The sequence below is a fragment of the Pimephales promelas genome, chromosome 8 (assembly GCF_988280905.1).
Source record: "Pimephales promelas chromosome 8, fPimPro1.hap1.1, whole genome shotgun sequence".
NCBI lineage: Eukaryota > Metazoa > Chordata > Actinopteri > Cypriniformes > Leuciscidae > Pimephales > Pimephales promelas.
Genome location: NC_142776.1, coordinates 3,757,141 through 3,784,889, shown reverse-complemented (window position 1 = coordinate 3,784,889; position 27,749 = coordinate 3,757,141). Strand labels below are relative to the sequence as shown.

General features: G+C 36.0%; 1 protein-coding gene and 1 long non-coding RNA gene across 6 annotated transcripts in view; one reads left to right on the top strand and one right to left on the bottom strand.

Annotated features, from left to right (window-relative positions):
• The window catches only part of LOC120491557 (uncharacterized), a 177,714-nt gene extending 176,881 nt beyond the window's left edge, over positions 1 to 833 (top strand). The window contains exon 9 of the long non-coding RNA XR_016169433.1: positions 174 to 833. This is a non-coding gene — a long non-coding RNA (uncharacterized LOC120491557). The remainder of the gene's footprint in view (positions 1 to 173) is intronic.
• On the bottom strand, positions 136 to 27,547 carry rbm26 (RNA binding motif protein 26). Of its 5 annotated transcripts, none has more exons than XM_089133756.1 (26): positions 27,347 to 27,546; positions 27,154 to 27,248; positions 26,647 to 26,765; positions 26,294 to 26,430; positions 25,721 to 25,809; positions 25,345 to 25,592; positions 23,398 to 23,661; positions 23,066 to 23,305; positions 21,398 to 21,538; positions 20,043 to 20,177; positions 19,827 to 19,938; positions 18,966 to 19,125; positions 18,732 to 18,896; positions 17,000 to 17,119; positions 16,824 to 16,889; positions 16,536 to 16,658; positions 16,373 to 16,447; positions 15,491 to 15,658; positions 15,303 to 15,407; positions 14,335 to 14,538; positions 14,162 to 14,248; positions 13,973 to 14,086; positions 12,457 to 12,507; positions 10,014 to 11,037; positions 9,528 to 9,919; positions 136 to 247 (listed from the first exon to the last, which is right to left on the bottom strand). In XM_089133756.1, the coding sequence occupies exons 2-24, from the start codon at positions 27,210 to 27,212 to the stop codon at positions 10,948 to 10,950; spliced, it is 3,072 nt and encodes a 1,023-aa protein (XP_088989882.1). In that variant the 5' UTR covers positions 27,213 to 27,248; positions 27,347 to 27,546; the 3' UTR covers positions 136 to 247; positions 9,528 to 9,919; positions 10,014 to 10,947. The 5 variants fall into 5 exon arrangements, with proteins under 5 accessions (XP_088989882.1, XP_039504717.2, XP_039504716.2 ...); XM_039648783.2 differs by lacking the exon at positions 12,457 to 12,507 and having other exon boundaries at positions 10,014 to 10,098; positions 10,173 to 11,037; XM_039648782.2 differs by lacking the exon at positions 12,457 to 12,507.
• Positions 27,548 to 27,749: the final 202 nt, after the last annotated feature.

The following is a 27,749-nucleotide window of genomic DNA, read 5'->3' as shown; positions in this document are numbered from 1 at the left end:
TCTTAAAATATTAGCCTATACTGCTTTTACTGTTTTATTTTATAAAATCAAATAACTGCAGCCTTAGTGAACAGAAGAGACTTCTTTCTGAAACTTACTGACGACCACACACTTTTGAGAGTACAGTGAGCTGAATCTCTTTAAAAATATTCTTTAATTTGATCTTTCAACAGGATTAAAGCGACCAAAATGACGAAGACAGGAAGTGATGCTGCAAACAATCCAGTGCCAATGATGAACGGGATGCCTGAAATTATAAAAAAGGAAAAATCTTCAGTTTCAAAATGCATGTGATGTGTTCTTAGAAATTAATTTTTTATATTTATGTCAAATTATTTTTTAGCATTTTCTGTAGATATTGATTGAATGTTTCTAAAATGAGACATATATTTTGTTTTCAACATAAAAGTTATGATGCATTAATATTTTAAAACAAACTTCATTGCTTTTTAAGAATTATGAAAATATACCAAATAAAGTATTTTATTTTTTATTTGAACCTTTTAGTTATTTTTACAAAAATATAAAAATAAATCTTATATTCAGAAATTGATGTTTATCATTGTTTTCTGCATGAGCTGAACGGTTGTAAAATCCCTTTAACTATCAAGAGCCAGTTCCATAATGACATCATCCAACAGGAAGTGACATCAGTTAAGTATTATCAATGGATCAATTGTCATGTTTGCATTATCCTGTTTGATAAAATATTACAAACCAAAATCATACTATCAATATTTCAAAAGATTTATTATTATAATATATCATTAACTTGTAATGGCTCTTTATGTCCATCCTGCTCTTCTTATTGTATAAATAAACACATGTTTGAGTTTGAAACTTTTTTTACGGAAATGCGTCCACTTAAATTACAACACAAACAAAATGTTGAAGAGTTGAAAGGTAATACAAAACAGGAATGGCCCATAACAAACATTCTTATGGTCCTTAAAGGAGACCTGGTGAACTTTTGAACAGTTAAGGAGTAGTTCACTTTTCCAAGTCAATTCGTTAGTTTCGTTCGTTGAATGAACCAAATGACTTGGAAAAAGATTTGTTCATTTTGATGAACGAGTTCGAACCCTTCGAATCACAGAACAGAGCAAGGCGACCATTTGAGCTTATAAAACTTAAACTTTGTTATTTTTTTATTAAATAAGCGATCGTTTCGCTTGATAAGACCCTTATTCATCGTCTGGAATCGTTTAAAGCCCTTTGAACAGTTTGCACTGAAACTGTCTTTTGGACCTTGAACCGTTTGGTTCCCATTGAAGTCCATTATATGGAGAAAAATGCTGGAATGTTTTCATCAAAAACCTTCATTTCTTTTCGACTGAAGAAAGAAAGACATGGACATCTTGGATGACATGGGGGTGAGTAAATCATCAGCAAAAGTTCTCTCAAAAGTGAACTACTCCTTTAAGAACGGCTATCAACTAACTAATCACTCAAACTGTATCAAACCAATTTCCATTCAGTTAGAATAAATGTATAGTAATCAAGTAATCAAATGTCTGGTACCAATATGGCTTCCGGCCCGTCTAGATATACGAGCGTTGAGGTCTGATAATCCTAATATCTGCGAGATATGGTCGGCCGTATATTAGAATGAACAACTGTGAAGTCAGAAAGAATCATTACTGGCCTTGAGCTGACTTTACACTGATATTTCCGAGCGCGAGAGACAGAGAAAAAGACGAGGACGGGGGAAGCATCGTCTCAGCTGGCACTTTTTATTAAGCTCATATTTTGCGACTGTCATCGGCGCTGCATTTGACTTGTAAAACAGACCTAATTACAGGCCCCAAATATGCGATTGGCACATCAAACGGTGCGCTACAGCGACGGCCTCCCCTGTCCTGGCTCTCCTCTCGCTGCACTAACGCCACTGATTATGAGAGAAACATTAAATGGGAATTACTGCAAAACAATTTACCCGTAATGTAGCAGTCATATCTGCGCAGGCACGGGAAAAACGACTCCAATATAGTCGGATTAATAATACATGCTTTAATTAAACAGCTTGAAGGTGCGCATAACAGGGACAGGAGACGAAAAGATTGAATCTCCATGCGGCGGATCTGAACAGATGAGTAAATATGCACCCGTGAGCAGTCAAAGAAATCATGATCATTTACAAAGAGTGATAAAGGTCATTCCACTCATGATCAGAAAGTCATGATGAAGCATCTGAGATGGATATCATAAATATATGGTGTATATATGGTACAGGGACTGAGCTGATCCTCATTTGTATCAGGTTCCACATAAATGAAAGACTATACATGTATTCTAATACTTTTGCAAGAACTTTTGACTAAATATTTCATCTGATAATGATTCAATTCTTAACAGAATCCGACATGTTATAACCATTGAGTTTGGTTGGAATTGATTCAGTTTCAATTATTTAGCTCTAGTTCATAATACTCTTCAAATAAATGCGTAATGGAAAGGACTAGACTGGAAATTTAAACATTTAAAAATGATTAGTTACCTGGTTACCATAATTTGATCATTATGATCTGCCAGATATACAGTATATTGTCTCCATGATGCATTAATGCTTCTTACATTGTGTCTCCCAAAATATAGTAAGCACTGTTATTGTTTCAGTATAATCTTAAAATTAATATGAACTCCATAAAAGTAATATGAACTAAGTAAAAATAAAATCTAGGAACTCTGTTATTCAGGGAAAAACTATGTTGACCATGCTACATCTCTAAAGTATGGAACTAATGATTATGGACACAAACAAATCGATTTATCTATCTTAATAAGAAAATGTGTGTGGTATTTGCCCATGTTAGACCTTACAGTGGTGTGAATAAGTTTTGGCACCCATGCTAAAGTTGCCTAAAAGGAGGAATAAAAAAATCATCTTTTGGATATTGATCTTAATGCCTTAATTAGAAAAATGAGGAAAACTCCAACCTTTAAGGACACCAATTTTCTTTGTGAATGAATAATGTATCATAAATAAATAAATGTTTTTCCTTAAAATAAGGGCCCCCCGATGTTAAATTCCCATAGAGTCAGGCAGATTTTGATTTTTAAAAGCCAGTTATTTCATGGATCCAAGATAATATGCATCCTGATAAAGTTCCCTTGGCCTTTGGAATTAAAATATCCCCACATCATCACACACCTTCCACCACGCCTAGAGATCGGCATGGGGTACTTTCCATAAGATCATCTTTCAATGCAAATCAAACCAGCTATTAGGCTAACTGAAGTAAAACCAACAGATGATACAATATTTGTATAATAATAATGGCACCTGGATCCATGTTGCTCACAGGTCTGTATGCCAGCAACACAAGCATTAGAGCATGTTTTCTGAAATCCTTCCTCTCTAATTACTGTGTGAGGTGAGTACTGAGACCAGTCCTGTGTGCTGTTATTGCTCCAGATAATAAATTGTGTGCTACATTGATAAACTAATGCAATTACAGGCAGGGTCACAAAGTCAGCTAATTTACAGATAGCAGTGTTTGGGGGTGGAAGGGGGATGTTGAATAGCCCCTGGGGTCCTGATGCAGTCTCTTTATTTCCACTCGGAGTTTAAAACAGCGAAGTGCAGCAGGATTGATCCTTTGAACAGCGCCGTACTGACCGTTATAACAACAGAAGGTCAGAGATCTTTAACAGAGGCCAATTATTTTTGCAGATAGCATCCAGACAAAAACAGGCTAAGGAATCAAAGCAAGTGATTGAAAACTTGCAGCAATAACCAGGATAATTATTTAATTGCTTTAAGAAAAGTTCTTGAGAGAGGATTCAAGTCCCATCGGTTTAACTTTCAGGATCCAATTAAAAATACTCTTAAAAAACATATGTATTTCACCAACATCACTACACATTCTTTATCTTCCATGCATGGTAAGGCACATAAGGAACCTAAATGAGATGAGATCATTCTAATCTGTCATCTTGGCTCGAGAATGTGTTTGTAATGTAATGTGACCTTTGACCCATAATTAAATTGACATCTTTAACCTTCGTTACAGCCTGTCACATCTGTGCAAATCAGAATGTCAATACATCATTGGGTTTACATTAACTGCACAACACACAAGACAGTCTTGGAGTGAAGTACACATATACTGTAGGGATAATCAACAAGTATATATACAGTATGTGTGTGTATGCATAATGCATATATATATATATATGTGTGTGTGTGTGTGTGTGTATATATATATATATATATATATATATATATATATGTGTGTGTGTGTGTATTTATATATATACATTTATAATAAAGTAAAATAAAGTGTTATATATATATATATATATATATATATATATATATATATATATATGTGTGTGTGTGTGTGTGTGTGTATGTATATATATATATATATATATATATATATATATATATATATATATATATATATATATACACACACAACGCATTCTCATCCCAAAGCGCCATATACAACGCTTTTGCAAAAGCGTAAATATCCAACGCACATGGCACCCTTTAACGTCTAATGAGACGCTTCGGTTATGGTTAAGTTTAGGTATGGTGTATGGTAAGGGTTAGACCACTAGGGGGCGCCTTCTGCCCAAATATATTTGCGTCTCATTTCACGTTAAAGGGTGCCATGTGCGTTGGATATTTACGCTTTTGCAAAAGCATCCTATATGGCGCTTTGGGATGAGAACGGGCTCATATATATATATATATATATGTGTGTGTGTGTGTGTGCATGTGTGTATTTATATATATTGGTGTGTCTGTGTATTTATATATATTTATTGGATAAAAGCAGCAAAATAGCTAAATCAACTGCAAAGGTTTAGTTCAAAAGGTTTGATGTTATTACATAATAATTACAATGAAATAAGATGCAATAATGATGAATTGTATCACAGAGTATTGTGCAATGAGCAGGAAAACATGTTACTCATATTATGGAGCTTTAGCCAGAATGTTTCGTATTACACTCTTGTTGAATCTCCATAAAGTTAATTTTCACAAAATAAGAGGCAACATAAAACTGTCATGTCATTTCTTATTTAGTACTGTCCTGAATAAGGTTTTTCACATAATACATGTTTACATATACAAGCTGCAAACATTCACTGATGCTCCAGAAGGAAACATGATTGTGTGTGAAAACTCATGAACAAGATTGAACACATTTTTTCTTATTTTGTTTAAAGGCCTTTTTTTCATTTAGAACAGAAGCTACAGAAGATAGTTACACATTTCCCAGAAGGCAAAATAAGTTAAATGTCTACCCTGGTCATGGATTTCTGAAGAATATTGGGCAGGATGTACAAAAGACTCATGAACAACAAACACACACAAAGTAGAGGATCATCCAAGTAACAACACACCTAACAAATCAAGGGTAAGTAAACTTTTTAAACTGGCCATTTTTATCAATTTATTACATTTATCTTATGGACTATGTGAATTATTTGTGATGTGAAATACATTTTTTAGGACAGTACATAACATGCAATTTTTATGATGCCTCTTATTTTGTAAAAAATATTAACATTTTGCAGATTCTGAAAGGGGTACGTAAACTTTTGTGCACAACTGCCATTCAGAGATCAATAAAATAATTAGAGAGAAAAAAAAAAGTGTCGATCTATTGCAAATGCAGCCATAATGACAACAACAGTCCAACATCTACTCTACTGAACAGATTTAATAAGTTATAATAAATAAAAAGGTTTTGCATGAACGCATGTGTGAATATTTACACTGACAGACATCTCTTCGACTTCACTGGAGTATTTTTAACACAGGCGACGGCTGGATCTGCCCGCGGTCTCGTGTCCTGTGGCAGAGACTCACGCACCCCTGACACCAGTATCTGGGATGATCCATTGCCCCTGGCAACACGGGGCCTATTCCCAGAAGCCCCTCTGATTTATGGAGCTAATTTTGCCATGTTGCTGGGGAATCTGGGATTTGTGGTTCAGCTGAGGGCAGTTGTCTGCATGACAAGGCCACTGTAAAGTTCAAACAGCCAAAGCTTCTGTCAGCACCTTTACCGACGCCACAGAGTGAGACAGATGGAGAGACTCTGACAACTCACCCAAAAATAAGACAAGCAAGCGCAAACCACAACTACAGTAATCTGTCATAACTAGCGCTGTGTTGATGATATTCCTTACACTTCTGTAAAATAAATTGCAATTAATTCATCTTAAATGACTTTACCATGGTCCCACTAGGGGGCCTCAGCTTCATTTGAATAATTTACTTTAAATATTTAATTTTAGTTGTATTGATCTTAGTTAAATGCTAAAAATAAGAATGCACAATGTGAAATTGTTTTGTTTTTTAATACAACAGAAGCACATGCTAACTTGTGTAGGAGGACCTCTGAATATTGTCTTGGTCATACGGGGGCCTTGGAGTCAAAAACTGATGCTCTACTACTACTACTACTACTATGCATGCAAATGCAGGACACCTGAAACGCTCTTGCATAGTTAGCATTCTGTGGCATACAAAAAGTGTGTGTGAATTCATATAATGAGAATATGCAAACCAATATACAGTGAGTCTATACATCATAGATTTAACTTTTAGTCAATTTGAAAGCCTACAAGTGGTAATACTTTAGTTTAGTGTCCTTGTCACATTACAGTAATTTTACATAACTGCAAGCAACTAATCCTAATCTTATAGTAGGAACATGCCACTGTAAAAAATGATTGTAATTTTAACGGTAAAATATTGCAAAGATGCAACAGTAAAAATTGGTTTAAGTGGTTTGCATGAATGACACTGTGCACCTTTTATATATTAGCATTTACGTTCTTGGCTTGTGGAAAAGCTACTTGTTCACGTTAATGAATCATGTGACCTTGACAACCACTAAAAGTATTTAGTGATGTGTATTAAAGGTACAAAACCGATATTAGTACAAGTTGGTATATTAACTTTATCAATAAATGAAATACGATTTTTTTTTATGTGAATCCTAAAATGTTGCTACCATATTTTTGCCAACCACAGCTGCCATTTTCTTTACTGTAATCGTATAATTACACTAACATTAAGGACACCTTTATTTAAGAGCAATCACACAAACTTTAAAGCTGAGTTTGGTGTGGAAGGAATGTTTCAGATTTTGAAAGCAATCATCGATTTTGAACGCAAATAATTTGTGATTTATTATTACATACAGGAGCCCTCAGACTAATCTCATGAAATGGTGTGTGTATGACGCCAATTCGTGTTTTCCATTTTTGGCTTGCAATCAACACGCATAACCGCGGTTGACTGAACGTTACATTACAGTATATATAAATTAATAACATTAATAACATTTACGAGCCTTCCCCTACCATCCTAGGAAGAAAAATAATAATAATAATAATTCGCTCCCCAGATGTAGATCTACATTTTGCTTCGTTTCGCTCGGACATTTAACGGCATGTACATACACGTGGAATCACTCGGACATTTAACGGCGTAGACACACTCAAAATGCGTATAGATTAGGGATGGGCAGCGATTAATCATGATTAATCGCATCCAAAATAAAAGTTTGTGTTTACATAATATATGTGTGTTTACTGTGTATAATTATTTTGTATATATATATATATATATATATACACCCACACATGCATGTATATATATTTAAGAAAAATGTGTTATTAATATATCAAATAATTATATTTATATATAATATTAATTGTGAATAAATATATATAAAATATATACATGCACAAATTTCTTAAATACATACATGCATGTGTAGGTATTTATATATACAAATTAATTATACACACTACACACACATATATTATGTAAACACAAACTTTTATTTTGGATGTGATTAATCGTTGCCCATCACTAGTATAGATAACACACCACTTGACTTGAAAGTGACGTGTATGTTTACGCAAAAGTCATGATGTCATGTTGGAGCCAGAGAGTGACATCATATATAGTTTACTGCATTGCTGGTAGAAATTTTTTACGCTCAAAGTCCAAAATTAACACAGAGAACAACACTGCAACTGTTTTGTTTAAGTCAACTGTTGACTTAAAAGGCTAGTTCACCCCAAAAAGAAAATTATTGTAATTATTAACTCACCCTCAATATAAAAAAAAAAATCTTGAAAGATCAAAAGTCTTGTGACTTTGGAACAAAGTAACCCTTTAAAGGTTTAAGTATACTTTGTTTTGTCAGTTACACTGGTTGGTTTACATAAAAGCATTTTAAATTTGTCCAATCAGTGATGTCATGGTTGCATATGGCAGCTAGTACTACTGTCTACCATTCATCTTGCTTTACTATATCATTTTACCAAAAGAAAAAATAAATTATACATTCTTGCAAGCAGTGGCATTTGTTTTGTCTATATACCGACTGCCGCCCAGTGGCATGAAACCCAGTCTTCCAGTTTCTCAGCTATCCAAACAAGAAAATGCAGCCACATGGATTTCTCCTCAGGCCTGTATTATGATGTAGAGATCGAGATTTAGTCTCAAACTGAGCTCTGCACGTCTGGCCGAGGGGGTTTTGTTTTTCTTAAAGGATGTCGGGGATAAACACTAAATTAATCATGTTTTGGCTGAACTTGCTGGGGACTGAAATTTGCTTATAGAGGCTCGTGATCACATAAAATATTAAAGACTTTTTCTCAGCGCTAGCAAGAGGGTACGAGAGAGGTTGGCCACCGTCACCCAGCGCAGACCATAAAGACGAGCACATTTTAATGAAACAAACCAATAAATGAGACTTCAGAGCTGAATGTGGGTTATATGTAAATTCACATAAACAGGACAAGTTATGATTTCGCACACATTAAAGGGATAGTTCACCCAAAAATGAAATGCATCACTTACTCAAGTTGTTTCAAACCTGCATGAGTTTCTTATTTGGAAGTCAATGAATATTGGTCAACTGTCCTTTAAAATACCGACATTCATTATATCTTTAGTGATCAAGTATGGAACAACAAACTTTCATTTTTGGGTGAACTATCCCTTTAATGACCTAAATATGCAAGATGGAGACTAACAATATAGGGCTCGACGCCAACTTCCCACCTTATTTTCAATTCCAACACATCATTTGCTTCACCGGTTAAGAAATAAACCCATTTATCTTACTGACACAAATTACAGATTAAAGAGTCTTTACAAATGACACGGCCAATGTAAACGCGTTAGCTGAAGCTCTCCGACACGCTCTAAACTCGTTAGCCCACGTTTTCTGTGGTAAACACATTACGTGGTTTATCCCGCCGGAAACACATTCGCCTCACGGACTCGCAGCTCACGATGAGTCCCAGTTTAACAAATACATCACTTCATTACAGACTAGTCGGGCTGCGGGAGTCCCTCAGATTAAATGGCTCTATTTAAGAATCGCGATTTACATCCCTCACACCGTGAAAATCTCCATAGTAACGACACACTAACTGACCCAACAAAGCTTATTAAAATGTTATATTACACTGGTATAGAGGTCAAAGGTCAACTTTTAACTAGGGGAGGAATGGGACACACACACACACACACTCACTTTAGGCCCGTGCGATGGTGAGATCAGGTCCCGGCCGTGGACGGAGGGAAGATTGGGAGAAGATTGCAGCATGAGGTCGTGTAGGAGGGGGATCGGGTCCACTTAAGGGCCCCCTTGCTGGGCCGGGCCGAGGTTTAGTTGGTGGGGGTGAAGCCGAGCTTCACGGCACACTCCAAGTGCAAATCCAATTCTTCACAATTAGCTGAGTTTCCATGACAGGCACCAAGGTGGGAGAGCCACATCACCGACTGCCACAGCTCTGATTGGGTAATTCGTTCTCCACTATGCAAATGTGATGCTCGGAGGTTGTAGGGGGCGCCGGATACAAGTAACCAAGATGGTGCGATGGCGTCAAGGGTCAACAAATATTGTAAAAACAGGTTTTAGTGTCCCTGTGGGAAAATAGGTGGGCAATTTTATTATAAGTTGACAATGAAACGTCCAAAAACTAGAGAGAGACCATCAAGAATGCAACGAAATCCATACCGATATGTTATGCTTCGGTGATCCGATGTAATGCAACCTTCATTCATAACAGTAATAATTGTATTGCTATATCATCACACATGGCCTAATGGGCAGAAATGCACAACAGTTACAGTTAGTCAACAAAAAATAAAGACTTTGTGAAATCATTTTGCTTACCTCACTTTGCTGTTCATTGTTGCTGCTACATACCTGCAGGTACTGTAGTGCATGACGAATTTAGGAAATTTGCTCTTTTTGTGAAGATTTGGGGGTGGGGGGGTTGAAATGGTCTTTATTCAGCTGTTCAGATTTATTTTTTTTGTTCTCAATGCTGCTTTTGCAGCAGAGCTCTCAATATTTTTTCTTTTTTTTTTCTTTTTTTTTACAGCTGTTATTTTTTCTAGACCATTTCAGTTCTTTATTTTTTTGTACATTTCAAAATGAAACTCAGGTGATGAATTCAGAAGCAAAGAATTCACTCAAACCATTAAAATCCATACATAAAATATGTACACAAAAGCTACATCCTCATCAGGCTGATTATACTAAGGAAAGCGTACAACATATTTCATAACAAAGCTTCAAAAAAATGCTCTACTGTGGTCTTTGAAATTGAAACATTCTCCATTATTACTTTCAAACTGTAACATTTTCAGAAGTGTTCAAAAGAAATTTGGGTCAACATACTGACCATAAAAAAACAAAAATAAGAGCAGAAGTTAGTCAATGTTGACACGATACAAAACAATCGATGAGGGTGAAAAAACTAATTACTCATGAAATTTCACAACTCGGTTATTCAAATTCACAGCCGTTTGACGGATGATCTCCATGTGCTGCTCGGGTTTGATAAGTCAAATAAAAATGTAAATTATAATTTTAAAAACAACCATTTCAAAAACAGAACTCAAGAGTGGTGCACTGCAGCAGGACCGGACAGAAGACTTCATCTTCATCTGCGCCATGAGCGCGACTCGTTATCGTCTTCCTCTTCATCATCGTCCTGCAGCAGGGAATCGTCCACGAGCGAATCCTCTGGGAACTGGAACCAATCAGAAAACACACTCAGAACCAAATGCATGCTCAATGACGAAACCTTTCCAGGTGGTCAGTCACAAATTGCTCGCCTAAGTGACGTTATATACCATGTGACGGTAGAGATGTGCTTACATCATGGGTACATACTAGGGCTGTCAAACGATTAATCGGATCCAAAATTAAAGTTTGTGTTTACATAATATAAGTGGGTGCACTGTGTATAATTATTTTGTATATATTTAAATACACACACATGCATGTATATTTACGAAAAAAAACACATTATTTATATGTAATATAAATTATATATAAATCTATATACATGAAAATATTTCCTAAATATATACAAGCATGTGTGTGTATTTATATATATAAAATAATTATACACAGTGCACCCACATATATTATGCAAACACAAACTTTTATTTTGGACTTGATTAATCGTTTGACAGCGCTAGTTAATACCCTCTATATGCGAGTTCTATGTAATCAGAACTGTTATTTACACTCAATAACAATGAATCAAGGAGTAATACAAAAATATACAGAGTGGCTCGTGTCCTGTTTTATTAAAGCAAGTTGTAGGCAATACAAAGACGTTTACAGTTGATAATAAACATCACAACTTTACACAATGGAAAATAATTCTAATATTGTGTGGTCACAGGTGTGCATGACATGTATTGGCTATTTAAGGCCTTTTTACACCTGGTCACTTCATGCGTTTTCTCTGATCGGATAGCTATCAGATCGCGAGAAGACCAGGTGTAAATGCCCTCCGAACCGCTTTAGAGATGCATTCCAGACTAGCGATGGGCAGCGATTAATCGCATCCAAAATAAAAGTTTGTGTTTACATAATATATGTGTGTTGTGTGTATAATTAATTTGTATATATAAATACCCACACATGCATGTATATATTTAAGAAAAATGTGTTAATATATCAAATATTTATATTTTTATATAATATTAATTGTGAATAAATATGTATAAAATATATACATGCACATATTTCTTAAATATATACATGCATGTGTGGGTATTTATATATACAAATTAATTATACACACTACACAAACATATATTATGTAAACACAAACTTTTATTTTGGATGCGATTAATCGTTGCCCATCCCTATTCCAGACGAAACTGGACGAGTGTAAATGCATCTGGTTGTTGAAACCGCGCATGTAAATTTTCCTCCCCCCAAAAATGTTACAAAAATAAACGTGTGAGAGCGTGTTTATAGGCTGTATGACATGTTTTAGCCAGATATGACAGTGCTGCTGGAACATGCATCAGTGCAAATGAGTAGCTGAGCATCTCTTCACCAAGCCAACGAACAAACTGCCGCAAATGAAGTCGCAGACGCTCAACACACAATCATCTTCGTTAAAAGTAGTGAGACTAGTTGATCTTACCAGTGCTGATGCCGCTCTCTCTCCTATTGCGCTCTTTGATCTTGAAATTAGCTGATGATAAATAAAATGCAGCTCATGTCTGTTGCTTTCGTTGACGTGTACTAAAATTTGCATATGGCGCGGAAAATGAAGTTCGGATTTATATTACTTATGCGGCCAAGTGTGAATAGAACGGTTTTAACAAATCAAGCTATCCAATCAGTAAAAACTAGGGCTGTCAAACGATTAATCGTGATTAATCGCATCCAAAATAAAAGGTTGTGTTTACATAATATATGTGGGTGCACTGTGTATAATTATTTCATATATATAAATAAATACACACACATGCTTGTACTGTATATATTTAAGAAATATTTTCATGTATATACTGTATATAGATTTATATATAATTTATATTATATATAAATTAGGGCTGTGCAAAAATTAATTGCGATTAATCGCATCCAAAATAAAAGTCTGTTTACATAATATTTTTGTGTGTGCTGTATATAATTATTTTGTATATATAAATACCTATGCATGCATATATATATATATATTTAAGAATTATTTGCGCTTAAATTCTGTATATATATATATATATATATATATATATGCACACATACATAATCTATATTATATAAATATAAATATTTTATATATGAATAACAAATTTTCTTAAATATATACATGCATGTGTGTGTATTTATATATACAAAATAATTATATACAGCACACAAAAATATATTACGTAAACTTTTATTATGGATGCGATTAATCGCAATAAATTTTTGCACAGCCCTAATATAAATATAAATATTTTATATATAAATACAATTTTTTTCTTAAATATACATGCATGTGTGTGTATTTATATTGTAAATGTGGCTCATCCAATTAGAATTTAGAGTATTTTATAAAAAATAGTTATCTTAGATAAAAATGTACATGCACTGATGATTGCATTTGTAATACATAATCTGATATTTTGGTTGTGACTAATAAGTTCCAAACAACAACAAAATTAAGAAAAAGAACCTTTCAGTATGATAAGTATTTAAGCTATTGAACAATCCAAAAATGGGGGGGGGGGTATACTGTAAAATATTTTTATAGCATGTAATTGACTGAAATAATGATGCTGAAAATTCATAAGTGTCACATGACACTTCAGAAATCATTCTAAATGCTGATTTGATACTCAAGACACATTTCTGATTATTATCATGTGGAAAACAGTAATGCTGCTTCATACTTAGTAGAAACTGTGATGCATGCTATTTATTTGAAATGTCCGTTACATTGTAAATGTCTTCATCACTTTTGCTGAATTAAATGCATCCTTGATGAATACAACTATTACATTTAAAAACATTCTTAATGAATCAATTTAGCTTAATTTTTATGCAAAAACGATTGTGTTGCAACTTGTAATACATACAGTTTCATTACTTTCCTAATAAAAGAAATACAAACAGCTACAAAAAAAGACTAGACCAAATACACTTCAAGTGAACAGTGATGAAGGGCGTACCTCCTCATCCTCAGGTTCAGCCTCATCCAGGTCTGTTGTGTTGAGGGAAGCCGGGGGCTTGTGCCAGGCCAAACGCAGCTCCTGATTATTTAACCGAATACCGTGGATGGCCGCCTGAGGAACAGAGTTGAAGTTTAGAGTCCAGATGAAGGCGTTCATGTATATGCACACATGTGAATATGTCAGTACCTGTTCAGCCTCTGCACGGCTTTTGTACGTAATGATGGCACTAAGACTAGAATCCTCCATCTGGCAATCTTCAATCTCCCCATATTGCTGGAGGTTAGTGGGAAAAGTGGTTTTGAGTCGAAGACGTCTCTCATAAGCAGTGTTGATGTAATACACCCTTTAAAGTTACTCACTGCGAAGTGCGGCAGCAGGTCGACTCGATCCGCCTCAGTGAAACCGCTGATCTCTAAAGCTTTGGGTCGATGATCCACCACAGCGTGATTTGGAGCTCCTCTCCCGCGCCCTCGAATCCCTCGGCCGCGGCTCCTCATGGACCCCCGACCCCTGGAGTGGGCCCCCCTCCCACGTCCTGAGGTCAAAAGCCCCCTTTTGGCCGCCTGAATATATAAAAAAAGATCTAACAAAAGCTTATAGACTTTAAGTAGCACTGTAGTGCCACCTGGTGGACGGTCTGAGAATGAGTAAGAAATAAACCAAAACCAGGGAGTTTTCTTTACAACCCAATCAGAATTTGAATACATCTTTATTTCTCAAGCTACTAGCTAACACACTGCAAATTTATGGATTGACATCCATATATAAATGTAAAATTGAATTTGAAAAATGCAGTGATAACCATAACCATTGCAATGAGACTAAATAAAAATTCTGATATTATAAGTCAAAATAGATGTGTGAATTAAATCTTGCAATCTAATAAACCTGCTACTTGTTCTATTTAATGTGTGATGTGGTTCTTTGCTCTTCAGGGAATTTTTTGTTCATTAAAGATTTGCTTTGGTATTACAACAACCACTTTTTGTAGAAAGATTGCACTTTTTGGTACATTTGGTACAGTGATGCCTTCAAGTAAATATGACTTTAATTGTTCCTTTAGTCTTCATTTAGTAAAAAAGAAGAGAAAAAAAGCAGTCTAGATTAATTTAACCGTGTTGATTTTGCAGTAAAGAATTATGTTCTATGTAACAATCGGTCTTCTATCCAAACCAGTCTTTTTTTCATTAGGAGTAATGCGTTTTTAAATGTTTTGAGAGCAAATACAAAAGAATCAAGATATTTAATATTGTCTTGGAAAAATATATACATTTTAGCAAGAAATAAATCAAAAAGTGAGGTGAAGAATGTGATCCTTGTGAAATACCTCTAACTGCAGCTGAGTGTATTTGATCTTGAGTTCGGCAGTATCCTCTCCTGCCTGTATTTTCTTATAAAGGTCCAACTCTGTGTCCAGGAGCTCCTTCTGGGCCTGCGAACGGACATGCATCAGGATATACATATGCCGGACAATTCATGTCTTGATTATCATGTTTTGTTAGAGTGTGTGTGTACCTGGGCTTTGCTCTTGACAGTGGTCTTCAGGACGTGAGCACTGGACAGTCCTTTTATCTCCTCCTGGAGTTTGGTGATGCTGTTGGTGAGGGTGGTGAGGGTCTGCATGATCAGAGCTTTATCCTCCACCTTCATGGACTTGTTCTTCTCTAGCTTAGATATCAGCAGCTGAATAGGACACACACACACAAGTCTCAGTCAAAGTTATTAATGCCAAACCCTTCGGGTATGTCAATATCTTTGAAGTGACTCCCATGAGAATTGTGACGAATGTTGTTCTAGAGTGACGTAAAAGTCACATGAATTCCGATGTGACCGTTTGCATTGCAAAACATCCGACCTGTATCGGATTTAGGACCACATATGCAAGTGCCAAAAGATCAGATGTGGTTTGTGCTGTTCACACTGTCATGAGAAAAACAGATCTGAATCACATGAGCGAAAAAATTTTTCGGCGTATTTACCTGCAGTCTGAACGCAGCCTTGCATTGATTTTATCAAAAGCAGAGTATAAAGAGTAATATTGTGAAATATTAAAAGTTAACTTTTCTATTTGAATATATTTTAAAATTAAATTTATTTCTGAGCTGGCAAATCCTCATTACTCCAGTCTTAATAATCTTAATCATATTAATATTCTGATTTCTTCTAATTATCAATGTTGAAACGAAAACAGTTTCCTTTTTTGTGGAAACCATGACTCTCTGATGAATAAAAAGTTCAATTTTGATCAATTTAACGTGCAAGTACTGAAAAAAAAACTTCATCAATATCATTAAAACCGAACTGTTCAACTCGGAAAAGAAAAAAAAAATTGGTTGCCGTCACTAATTAATATAACATATTCACAACAAGACAAAAGGGCAACAATTAATGACACACCTTCTGAGTCTGAATGTGCTTCTCCAAAATCTCCTGTTTCTTTTTTCTGACGTCCTGCTGAAGCTTCAGCGCCTCCTGGTGGAGAACAACAGAACCAGAGTTCATAATCACGCATAAAAAAAAAAACAAGCTACTAACGATTTTCCAGCACAATTACACAAACCTGTTTTCTTTTCAGGGCATCTTCAGTGCTGACCCTAGTCCCAAATGGCACCCCCTTCTGGCCAGCTTTCAGTGCAGCAGGGTTATAAACAGTCTTAGTCAGGCCAGTAGATGTGGAAAAGACCTGTAAAGAAATTAAAATAAAAGCTTTACATTACATATAAACAATTAAAAGGGTCTCAAAAGAAACCAAGTGGTTCACAATTTGAAATGAACATAGTGACAACATATTCTACACAACCATGTGATCTACACAACCCTGGCTATGCAAAACTAGACGAAAACAAACCTTTCCTCCGAGGCCAGCTGGTTTAGCGAAGCCCAGGCGCTCCTTCACTGAAGCTTTGGTTGTATTCTGTAGAGAACAGAAAAACAGACATGCTGAGATCTGAGACAACATGGAAGACAAAGCGAATCCAACAACATTACAGCCTGATAAATCCACATGAACAGAAACACAATCACCTGCGGAGGGACGTTGGGAACCTGTGAGGGCTCAGGGTGAGCTGTGGGTACGGGTCCGAGCCGGTCTTTCACTGACTGTTTCAGTGTGGTCCCTGCAGGCTCCTGGGGAGACTGAACGCTCTACAAATAACAAATATGGCTTCTATCATTTGATTTTACAGCTGGAACCATCTAACCTGCTATTAAAAACATCACTGCAGAGTGTTTTGGGCGAACATCATGCCAAACACATTAAGATCATGTGACAATATTGTAAGAATTTGCCCTAAAAAGCAAAGGCATGTGTACTGCAAAGAGTATAAAAGTTTTTTTGTGTTGTGGAAAGAGGTATTATTGCAAGCATTGGTTGTAATTAATGGCCCATTAATATATAGCCAAGTACAATTACTACAGTGTTGAATTAGTGTGTTTAACAAATTATTTAGTTCTAAAACATATTCTAGAATAGGATTACAGAAAAAAAGTTTTCAAATTTTCAAGTTTATGTAAAAGAAAAATGAATTGTATTGACGTGATTGCATGTATTGTGCATGTGTTATTTAAATTGTGATAAATATGTTAACATTGTGATATGTATATATATATATGCGATGACCAGATCAAGGTTTTTGTGCCCAATATCCGATTAGAGCACTGATCTATATAAATTACATTTTAAAATACAGAAACCAATTCATTTAAATTGAAATAATATTGCAAATATATGCAGCCTACTTTCAAAAACGAACGAAACAAACGAATCATTCAGAAAAAGATTAGTTCATTTTGATGAACGAGTTCGAACAGGAGATTCACGAACGGGCATCACAGAACAGAGCAAGGCGAGTATTTGAGCTTATAAAACTTAAACTTTGTTATTTATTTATTAAATGAGTGATCGTTTCGCTTGATAAGACCCTTATTCATTGTCTGGAATCGTTTAAAGCCCTTTAAACAGTTTGCAGTTTGCACTGAAACTGTCTTTTGGACCTTGAACCATTTGGTTCCCATTGAAGTCAATTACATGGAGAAAAATCCTGGAATGTTTTCATCAAAAACCTTAATTTTTTTTCAACTGAAGAAAGAAAGACAGACATCTTGGATGACATGGGGGTGAGTAAATTGAGTAAAGTTTTTTTTAAAAGTGAACTACTCCTTTAATGTTTTAAACTTTTGACTGGCACTGTATGTGTTTATGTTACAGTATTTATTTATACGTGCGTGTGAGTGTGTGTGTTACTAAAATCAATCTGAGATAAATCTATGTTAGTATCTATTACTCAAATTGTGGTTAAATATATAATTTATATTTTTAGTGGCACTGGTCACTAATCAACCCTGATATTGCTCGACCACTAGTTCTAGCAGTTCAATTACACCTGATTATTCCAAGTCATAGGCTGTGTCCGAAATCTCCCACTACTCACTATATAGTGGACTATATAGCGAGCTCGCCATTTTGTAGTGTTGTCCAAATGTATAGTGATGATTATTATACCCTATATAGTCCACTCAATGTATCCCAGAATGCATTTTGAAAAGTAGTGTACAATCGATGGTTTCTAACCCAAGCCCTACATAATCAAAGGCGCAGAGAGACGATCGAGTAGTGTCCGAAAGTGGTGTTTCTATTATGCTGGTGAGCTCACTATATAGTGCTCTACTCCCTACCCCCTACATAGGGGTTAGGGAGTAGTGGTTTGAGTGGAGATTTCGGACACAGCCATAGTATGTTTCCTGGAGGTTTTCATACCGGATGTGGCGTGGTGTGCACGTGTTCCACTGTGTCCTCTCTGTGCCAGTGTACTCTGATGAAGCGGTTGTTGAGTACCGCCTCTGTGCTCTGCATGGCCCGCTTGGCTTCTTCAGGGGAGGCAAACTGGATCAGCGCCCCCTCTGGGTCATTATTATACGCCACCTGAAACAGAGGAGATATGCCTGTAACAACTGTTGACTTTTCACCACAGGCTTATTTAAGCTACAGTACCTGGAGATTGACTATGGTTCCAAACTTGCTGAAATGCTCATTAAGTTTGCTGATGTTGTTGAGCTCATGAGGAATCTGACGGATGGCCAGTTTGGTGTTTATTACAGAGTAGGGCACTTTTCTTTGAAAGCCGTGGTGGTTGGGTTTGTTGAAGTTTGGTCTGAGGAGCAAAAGGGACACAAATATATGCAGGTCAAAAAAACAAAATAAAACAATGAAACAGCCTGAAGAGATGCAACAAATGTACACTGCACCAAAAAAAATAGGGATGTGCAAAAATTAATTGCGATTAATCGCATCCAAAATGAAAGTCTGTGTTTACATAATATAATTGTGTGTGCTGTATATAGTTAGTTTGTTTATATAAATACCTATGCAGCATGTATATATTTAAGAATTATTTGCACTCAAATTCTGTTTATATAAAAAATACATAATCAATATTATATAAATATAAATATTTTATATATGAATAACACATTTTCTTAAATATACACATGCATGTGTGTGTATTTATATACAGCACACACAAATATATTATGTAAACACAGACTTTAATTTTGGATGCGATTAATCGCAATTAATTTTTGCACAGCCCTAAAAAAAAAAATCATGATTACTTTAGTTGGATGCATAAACTTGAGATTTGGACTCAAGCATTTGGAGAGAGAGTTATTTTTATAGAGAACACTACACATTTCCAGCAACAAATGCAATTATGAGGAACATATTGGTACATTTAACTAAATAAATGGCATGCACCAGTCATGGACTGATATTTACATTCTGAAACTAAAAAACAAAACAAATGTGCATCTTAGTTTTATGCTATTTATGTAGATAATGTTTATAACAACGTACTTGTCAAACCAGGGTTTCTTAGCAAGAATCGCTCCATCATGCGGTCCTGCTCCTCTCTTCCTGGAGTCTGATTCTAAAACTATCCGAGTGCTGTTGTTGTTTGACATTTTCTCTGAAAGAATTACACATACACATAAAGAGGGAAGAAAATCTAATAGGAGCTTTATTACATTGATGAAGAGCGGGTTAAGCAGAGAGGCCAGTGCTCACGGTTACCTCTGTGGGGCAGATCCACCTCACCCATGGTCAGACCAATCAGATTGGGCCGCTGAGCGTTGACTCGGTGTCTGTACATGGGCCGCGAGGTCATGCTTGGGGCTTCAGGATTATACACGTCTGGCTCAAATGAGTCTACAGATCAATAACAATCATCAGCATCTTTATTTATTTGGCAACTACCATCAAAGACGGTTCACTCCTATAACTTATGAATGGGAGAAACTAAAACAGGCAATATGGAGGAATATGTCCCGCCTTCTCTGATAGGTAAAGTTATTGCGTCACTACAGCTGCCGTTAAAAGCTCCGGTTCCCAAAGAAACCTGAAACTTGCCCTTAAGACTGCACTCGCTGGTCTAGCCTGAAAAGGCTTTTTTGCAGTTATTTGAGCATAAAAACAACATTTATGGGACAGTTCATGTAAGATTTTGTTGCTGATTTGAAACATGTTATTTAATGGTGAATATTTAATTTTGAGTTCGAGATTTCAGATTCCCACATTCAAATAGGACTTGTTCTTGGATGCTTGAAATGGGTGTCAGGTGGCGTTGCAAATATGGCCACCGAGTGAACAGACTTTCCTTGAAAGGGACTTGACTACCATTCGTTTGATGACAGTAATTTGTTTTTTTTTTTAATGAATAGATTTTTATTCAGCAATGTTATTAAAATTCCCATTTTAAATAAATGCTGTTTTTTTAAACCATCTGTTCATCGAAAAATGTTTGATGGTTTTCAGCCATCGATGCAGCACATCGGTTTTAAACTTTGATGTTATAAGAAGAAACCTACGGAGCCTCTAAAGGCACAGGGTGGTGGAAAAATTTGGGATGGGAGAAAAAAATATTTTTTAAATCTTTTGTGTTTCCTCGCAAAACCTGTTGTGAGCTCGAACAAACACTTCCTGTTTAATATCCCGCTGCCATTGTTTCACACAGCCCCATTCGTTAACAATGGAGCGGTTCATAGTGTTCGAATTAAAAGACATGCAGTCCGTGCTTAGTTCAAGGAGTTCAGTAAAGTTGCCAATATATTCACAGATTCAAACTTCCCGGATAAATAACTTGTGAGCTAAATGCTATAAAAACACAAATGACACCCATTTCCTGCCGGATGGCTATATGAGATATATATGCTGAGATATTCCACAGCGTTGCAGTGTTGTGTTTTTCCTCATCCATTTGTCCATCAACTTATAGCGTTAATCAAGGTTTCCTGTACCAAAACCAGTCATAATTTACATATATCCTCATATGACTCAGTTAATATAAGTTCAGGCTCAAGATATGACGGTCTACATAAACACCTTCAAGCAATCACTGTATTAGACATGACTCATCTATGAGCACTAACCTGATGTGAACAGGGGTGGTGGAGGTTGGGTGATCGGAGGCCGGATCCCTGACGTGACTATAGTCGGCACAGAGCTGGTCATGGAGTTCGGAGGGGCGTCCATACCAGAGGGCTGCAGGGCAGGAAGAGGAGGAGGAGGACCTGAAAGAGAGGAACAATTTATAAAAGACATTCAACAATAAAGGGGACCCATTAAGAAGTCTACTAGAATAGGTTTCCAAGCTTAAATGTTCAAAAAGCAACTTTTTTTCACATATTTGATATTGTTGCAGGACCTCTCTTCTCAGTCTTTCAGTAAGGCTTTGTTTAGTTCCTGTCTCTATGAAGCACCTTATTCCAAAATACACAATGTGCTCTGATTGGTCGGCTGGACCAGTGTGTTGTGATTGGTCAACTATATTGGATTTAGGAAATGTCACTCCCCTTACCAAACTGTGACTTTCAACACACTACTAGCTAACTCAACCAGGCCTCTACACTTTATTAGCGGATGCTTTGAGCAGGAATTATTTAAATGACGAATATTATGATGTGTTCGTTCCCAGTAATAAACTCAGTACTATAATGAAGGCATTTAAGGGAGTTCAGAAACAGTGACACTGATATAGAGAATTAAAAAAGCAAAAAAAATCAGATCAGTCTAGAATCAGTGCAATGTCTAGATCAGGTCAAATAATTTAGTATCATAGTTAAAGCCTTTATGTGTATTATAAAGGTATCCATAATGTAAATTAATGCATTATATATTTTCATAAATTATTGTAACCAAAGATGAAATGCATTTGAATAATTGCAGATTCCTTGTTACATCTGAAATTGGTTGTTTGCCATGTGTTTTAATGAAATATACTTTATAAAAGGTCTACAATGAATAGAAAATTATTATAAATGTGGTTGAAATTATTCATAAGATCATACAATGCATTAGAGAGCCAAATTAATGCATTGAAATTACTTAGTACTTGTTACTACAAACGATTAATCGCGATTAATCACATCCAAAATAAAATTGTGTATACATAATATATGTAGGTGCACTGTGTATAATTATTTTGCATATATAAACACACACACATGCTTGTTTATATTTCAGAAATATTTTCATACATATACCGTATATAGATTTATATATAATTTATTTTATATAGAAATATAATTATTTTATATATAAAAAATATATTTTTCTTAAATATATACATGCATGTATATATATATATATATATATATATATATACACATGCATGTATATATATATATATATATATATATATATATATTAGACCATTTTGCAAGATGTAAACAAAACTGGTCCAGAAGCACTTCCTGTTTCAGTTTTTTAACACTACATAAAAGCTGGGATAAAATACAACCAACAGAACATATAAAACTGAATCAAAAAGTTAAACAAACATCTTTAAGATTTTTTCTTTAGATGTGAAATAAAGAAAAAAAGTTACAAACTGAAACAGGAAATGTTTTTGGACCAGTGTTGTTTACATCTTGCAAAACTGTGTGTGTATATATATATACACACATACAAAATAATTATGTAAACATATATATTATGTAAACACAAACTTTTATTTTGGAAGCGATTAATCGCGATTAATCGTTTGACAGCCCTACATAATGGCTTCAAATAGTGTTACCGGAAAAAAATTTTCTCACCTGCTACAGGTGGTAGGCTGGGAGGCATGGTGCCCGGTGGAGGCACAGGTGGTCTGAGGTTCACTGGTGGAGTCAGGAGTGAGTGAGGGGGTGGCAGACCCGGAGGAGGCGGGCCATCCACTCCCGGAAGAGGCGGAGGCTGGAAAGGTAGTATGCTGGGAAGATTAACATCCTCCACCACCACTGGATCACTTCCATGATCGAAAGGACACATGTCTCCTCGCATACAGAAGCCTTTCTCTGTCAAGACAAGCAAATCAGGATGTTACTTACATAAGAAAGATGGTCAGTCTGTGAACGCTGTTCATTTTAGGGAGTTAAAGATTCTATACCATCATAATCACGACAGCGTTTCCTTGGTGGACCGGCCCTGCTGAACGGCGCGAGGTCCTGTGGGAATTCTGACCAGCTCTCAGTGGTGTTGTTCCCATGGTGTGTGGGGGCGATGACAGTGATGGTGCTACTGAGGGTGGGCACTGGGAAATGAGCAGTGGTGGTCCCGGGTGTGAGAGGTGTGGCGGTGTAGCCATCGGCGGTCGGGCCCTCCTGACGTTCAGGACGGCTGTGGTCGTATTTTGCCTTTGCAGAATCTCGCTCTAGAAAGGCAAGAAGAGCATTCAACAGGAGCATGAAAAAAGCACAAAAAAGCAAGCACTGTTAATGGTGCTGTAGTGTGAGAATCGTATGCAAGTACTGTACAGTTTTCAGCAATAAATTAATACTTTTATACAGCAAGGATGGTCAACAAAATTGACCTTTATTATGTTACAAAAGAATTCGATTTCAAATAATTTCTATGCAAAAAAAATCCTGGATAAAGTTTTCACAAAAATATGAAACTGTAATCAACAATTATAGAAGAGATGTTTCTTGAGCAGAAAATTATCATATTAGAATGATCATAACATGTGACACTGAAGACTGGAGTAATAATGCTGAAAATTCAGCTTTTTCATCACAGGAAAATAGTACATTTTAAATATATTCCAATAGAAATTATAATATTTCACAATATATGTGTTTTTACTGTATTTTAATCTAATGAATGAATCCTTGGTGAACATAAGAATCTTCTTTCAAAAACATTTTTTACAATATTGTTACTTAACACAAACTAAAATTACTTTTAGTTAAAGTGTTTAAGTAAAAATAGTTCACACAGTCTACATCAAAATGAGTCACAAAATATAAGTCTGTTTAAAATAGTTTTAGACGGCATTATTTCATGTCAAGTGTACACATACAAATTCAAATGACAATAAATATCACCACTAAAGGGGTATATATATATATATATATTCAGCATTCAGCATATATATATATATATATATATCCTTTTGAGAGTTCATGTATTTCTTTTATAAAGTATATTCATTATCACTTAATATATCCACACTATCCATAATAATAATTACATCAGCATGCATTTATATATATATACGTCTCTGGTATCAGGAAAAAGGTTTATGGATCCTAAAGGCATCGTGAACACACATCCAACACATATGATCCTTCTCGGTACAGATGGTCAAACTATATTGAGCGTTGTTATATTTAACTTTAATTGTTGTATTAAAATGTTTTCTTTCTAGTATATTTCCTTTCTGGGGAGCAAATATCTGTTTTTATCCCAAACAAGTGAATGTTTTGGTACACTTAACTGATAATAAGTAGCTCAGACTCTCTCCAGCCTTGATGGTAGCTCTTATTTGTCCTATGTGAATGCCGTAACAGTGAAAATAATAGGGAAATAGAGATTTGGTTTGTGTTTGAGTGTTAAAACATAAAGGAGTCATTGAAGCCAATAATTTAAGGCACCATTTATCTGTTAAAGTCTTACTCCAGTTAGACTTAAGTTTAGGGTTAGTCTTCTTGGTTGCAGGTTAAGGAACCACTGCCATTATTGGAGATTGACTGAGGAGTTGTTCAGGACATACTAGCGCCCAGCAACCCAAATCTGTGACCTGGAAGGTCATGATGTGCCTCTGAGTGTCAGATGCATCATCACTGTAGATATGCTTCGTCTATCTGTATATGTGTGGAAAATAACTGTGTTTTTCTATTTCTTAGCCAATGAGAATCAACGTGTAAGATGCAGCTCAGACCTTGGAAATGGTAGAGTCTTGAAGCTGACTTCTGCTGATGAAAATGCAAACTCTATTCAGTAAAACTTCTTTCATTTTTTATAAGTCTGACTCCGGGTCTTCATTCTTTATATCTGGTTCTGTGTCTTTGAATGTGTACCCCTTACACCACCAAAGTAAAGTGCCGTCACACACCTCTGCTTCTGCTCCTGGTGCGAGTCCGTGAGCGAGTTCGCGATCTGCTGCGGTCCCGGTCTCGATCCCGATCTCTTTCTCGGTCTCGAGTGCGGTCCTTACTCCAGCTGCGACTGCGACTCCGAGTGAAACTGCGACTGCGTTCTCTTCTGCGGTTGTAGCGTTCTCGGTAAGAGTCCCTTCTGGGTGGGTTACGGTCATACTCTCGTTTCCTGGTGCGGTCATCTTTCTTGCGCTCATCTATTCTCCTGTACATTCATTTAAAATAGAACAGAAAATACAGATGAGGTTAGTAAACAAGGCAGCTTAATATGTGTGTGTGTGTGTGTGTGTTAGGCATTTTGGGAAAGTTACATTTTTATAATGTTAGTCTCACCTGCTGTCACGGCTGTACCTGGAGCTCGACGGAGGACTGTGGTTTATTCTCCGGGTGAATTTCTTTTCTCGATCCTCATCTCGGCTGAGCTTCTCGAAAAATAATCAGAACCATCAAACACATTAGAAAACAGACATTTAAGGAAAAATGTCAAAATAAAACTTTAAAAGTTTGGGGTAGGTAAGCTTTTATGTTTTTGAAAGTTGATCCCCCTTTTATTCGATCAGAAATACAGTAAAACTGTGAAGTATCATAAATAACTGCTTTCTATTTGAAAATATATTAAAATGTCATCACTCCAGTCTTCAGTGTCACATGACCCTTCGGAAATCATACTAATATGATGATTTGCTGCTCAAGAAACACTTTCTGATCATCATCTGCTTCATATTTTTGTGGAAACCGTGATACATTTTTCAGGATTCTTTGAAAGTTCAGAACTTCACTGTCACTTTTGATCAATTTGACGCATCCTTAATGAATTTCTTTCAAAAGTAAACAAATCTTACTGACCCCAAACTTTTAACTGGTAGTGTAAACAAATCATTTAAGGACGTTTTGTAATTTTTTTACCTCCTCTCTCTTTGATTCATCTTTCTCAGTGCGCTGGTGAGGTTCGGTTCTGCTTGTGGAAGTCAGATGCTCTGGTTGAGGTAGGTAACTCTTTGCATTCACAGCTTCAAAAAGTTTATCCACAAATATCTGTGTCTCTGAAAACAAAATCAACAGTTTGGTTCGGACAATGCAGCAATTTAAACATAGAAATATGTGTCATGGAATTGAAGCAGCTGTCAGCCGAATGATATCAAAGTAACCTCCGAAAATTATTAACAACAACCAGCTTGATATGATCCAACTAGTTAGGGTTCTTCCCCTGGTTTTAGCAAAAGCCACTTATATCTTCAAAACATTATATTGGATTGCACCTTTCTGAAGGAATACATCCAACTGGTCAATGCATAGTGCTTTCAACTCCTTCTCGGATTTGTCTTTCTTCACCAAGGCAACCACATATTTCGCAAGAGCAGAAGGGTCAGCATCACATCTGCGGGACAGATACATATACTTCAGTTAAGAGGTTTCACTTAAATCATTTTTAGCTGATATTGAGAGTGTATGCAGTTCTGTCCTTGATATGACAACCTACAACATCTTTACAGCAAATTTAACGTTAAATAATCTGTAGTACAATAGACTCAACTGCTAGGAACTCATAACTACTAAGAAAACCAGATTCAAGCATATAGTTAATACCACTACATTCTTGTGTTAACTGCTTCAAACTAATATACAAAAAGAGAGTCAATGGATTTGTCAGTTATAGTTTAAGTCGCATAAAACTGAACCCACTGACATTCAGGAAGATTTAAATATGAAAAAAATATACAGCATCAATGTGCGAGGCTCATTTTAATGCAGAGTGCATCACTTACATGGGTTCAAGAGTCTTCGAGAGCCATGTCTTCAAGGCATCGAGGTTTTCAATGATCATTTTTCAGGGGAGGGCTGTTTTTCTGCAGCTGTGCCCCTGTGAGAGTGGTCAACAACAGTGAGTTTGTAGTCTAGTCAGGATATAACGTTAGTCATGTGTTTGTACTGTCAGGCCTCGTTCACTCACTTACTCACCGCCCTCATAAACTCCGGCTGAAATATCACATCTATTGTACAGCAGTCAGGGAAGAAAGTCGGTAACTGAGAGCTTAGATACGGTGTTTAATTTAAGAGTTGGTAGGGGTTGGTTTCTCTGCCGATGTGAACGAACTGTCCGCCACACTTTCTGCTCTTTCTTACTTTCGAGAAATGGCGACTGTTTACTCTCGCGGGCACATCTCGCGAGAGCACGCTGCCACCGACGCACACAGTCATTTCCAGAGAGTTTCTTAAAGGGACAGGCAGCCTCACGCTTGACAAATCAGATTCTACAATATAAGAAAATATGTTTCTTTAAAAAACATTTCAACTTTTGTGTTATTTGAATTTATTTCATACATACTACCCAGCATGGCACGTGAACATCAGATAATCGTTA

Excerpts from the sequence above, each read along its gene's own strand:
- rbm26 (XM_089133755.1), bottom strand. The coding sequence starts at position 27,212 with ATGATCATTGAAAACCTCGATGCCTTGAAGACATGGCTCTCGAAGACT. Across the intron at positions 14,539-15,302 it reads ACACTCAGCTGCAGTTAGAG|GCGGCCAAAAGGGGGCTTTT; the intron begins GTATTTCACAAG and ends TTATATATTCAG. Across the intron at positions 12,508-13,972 it reads CTGAACCTGAGGATGAGGAG|CTAATTTCAAGATCAAAGAG; the intron begins GTACGCCCTTCA and ends ATTTATCATCAG.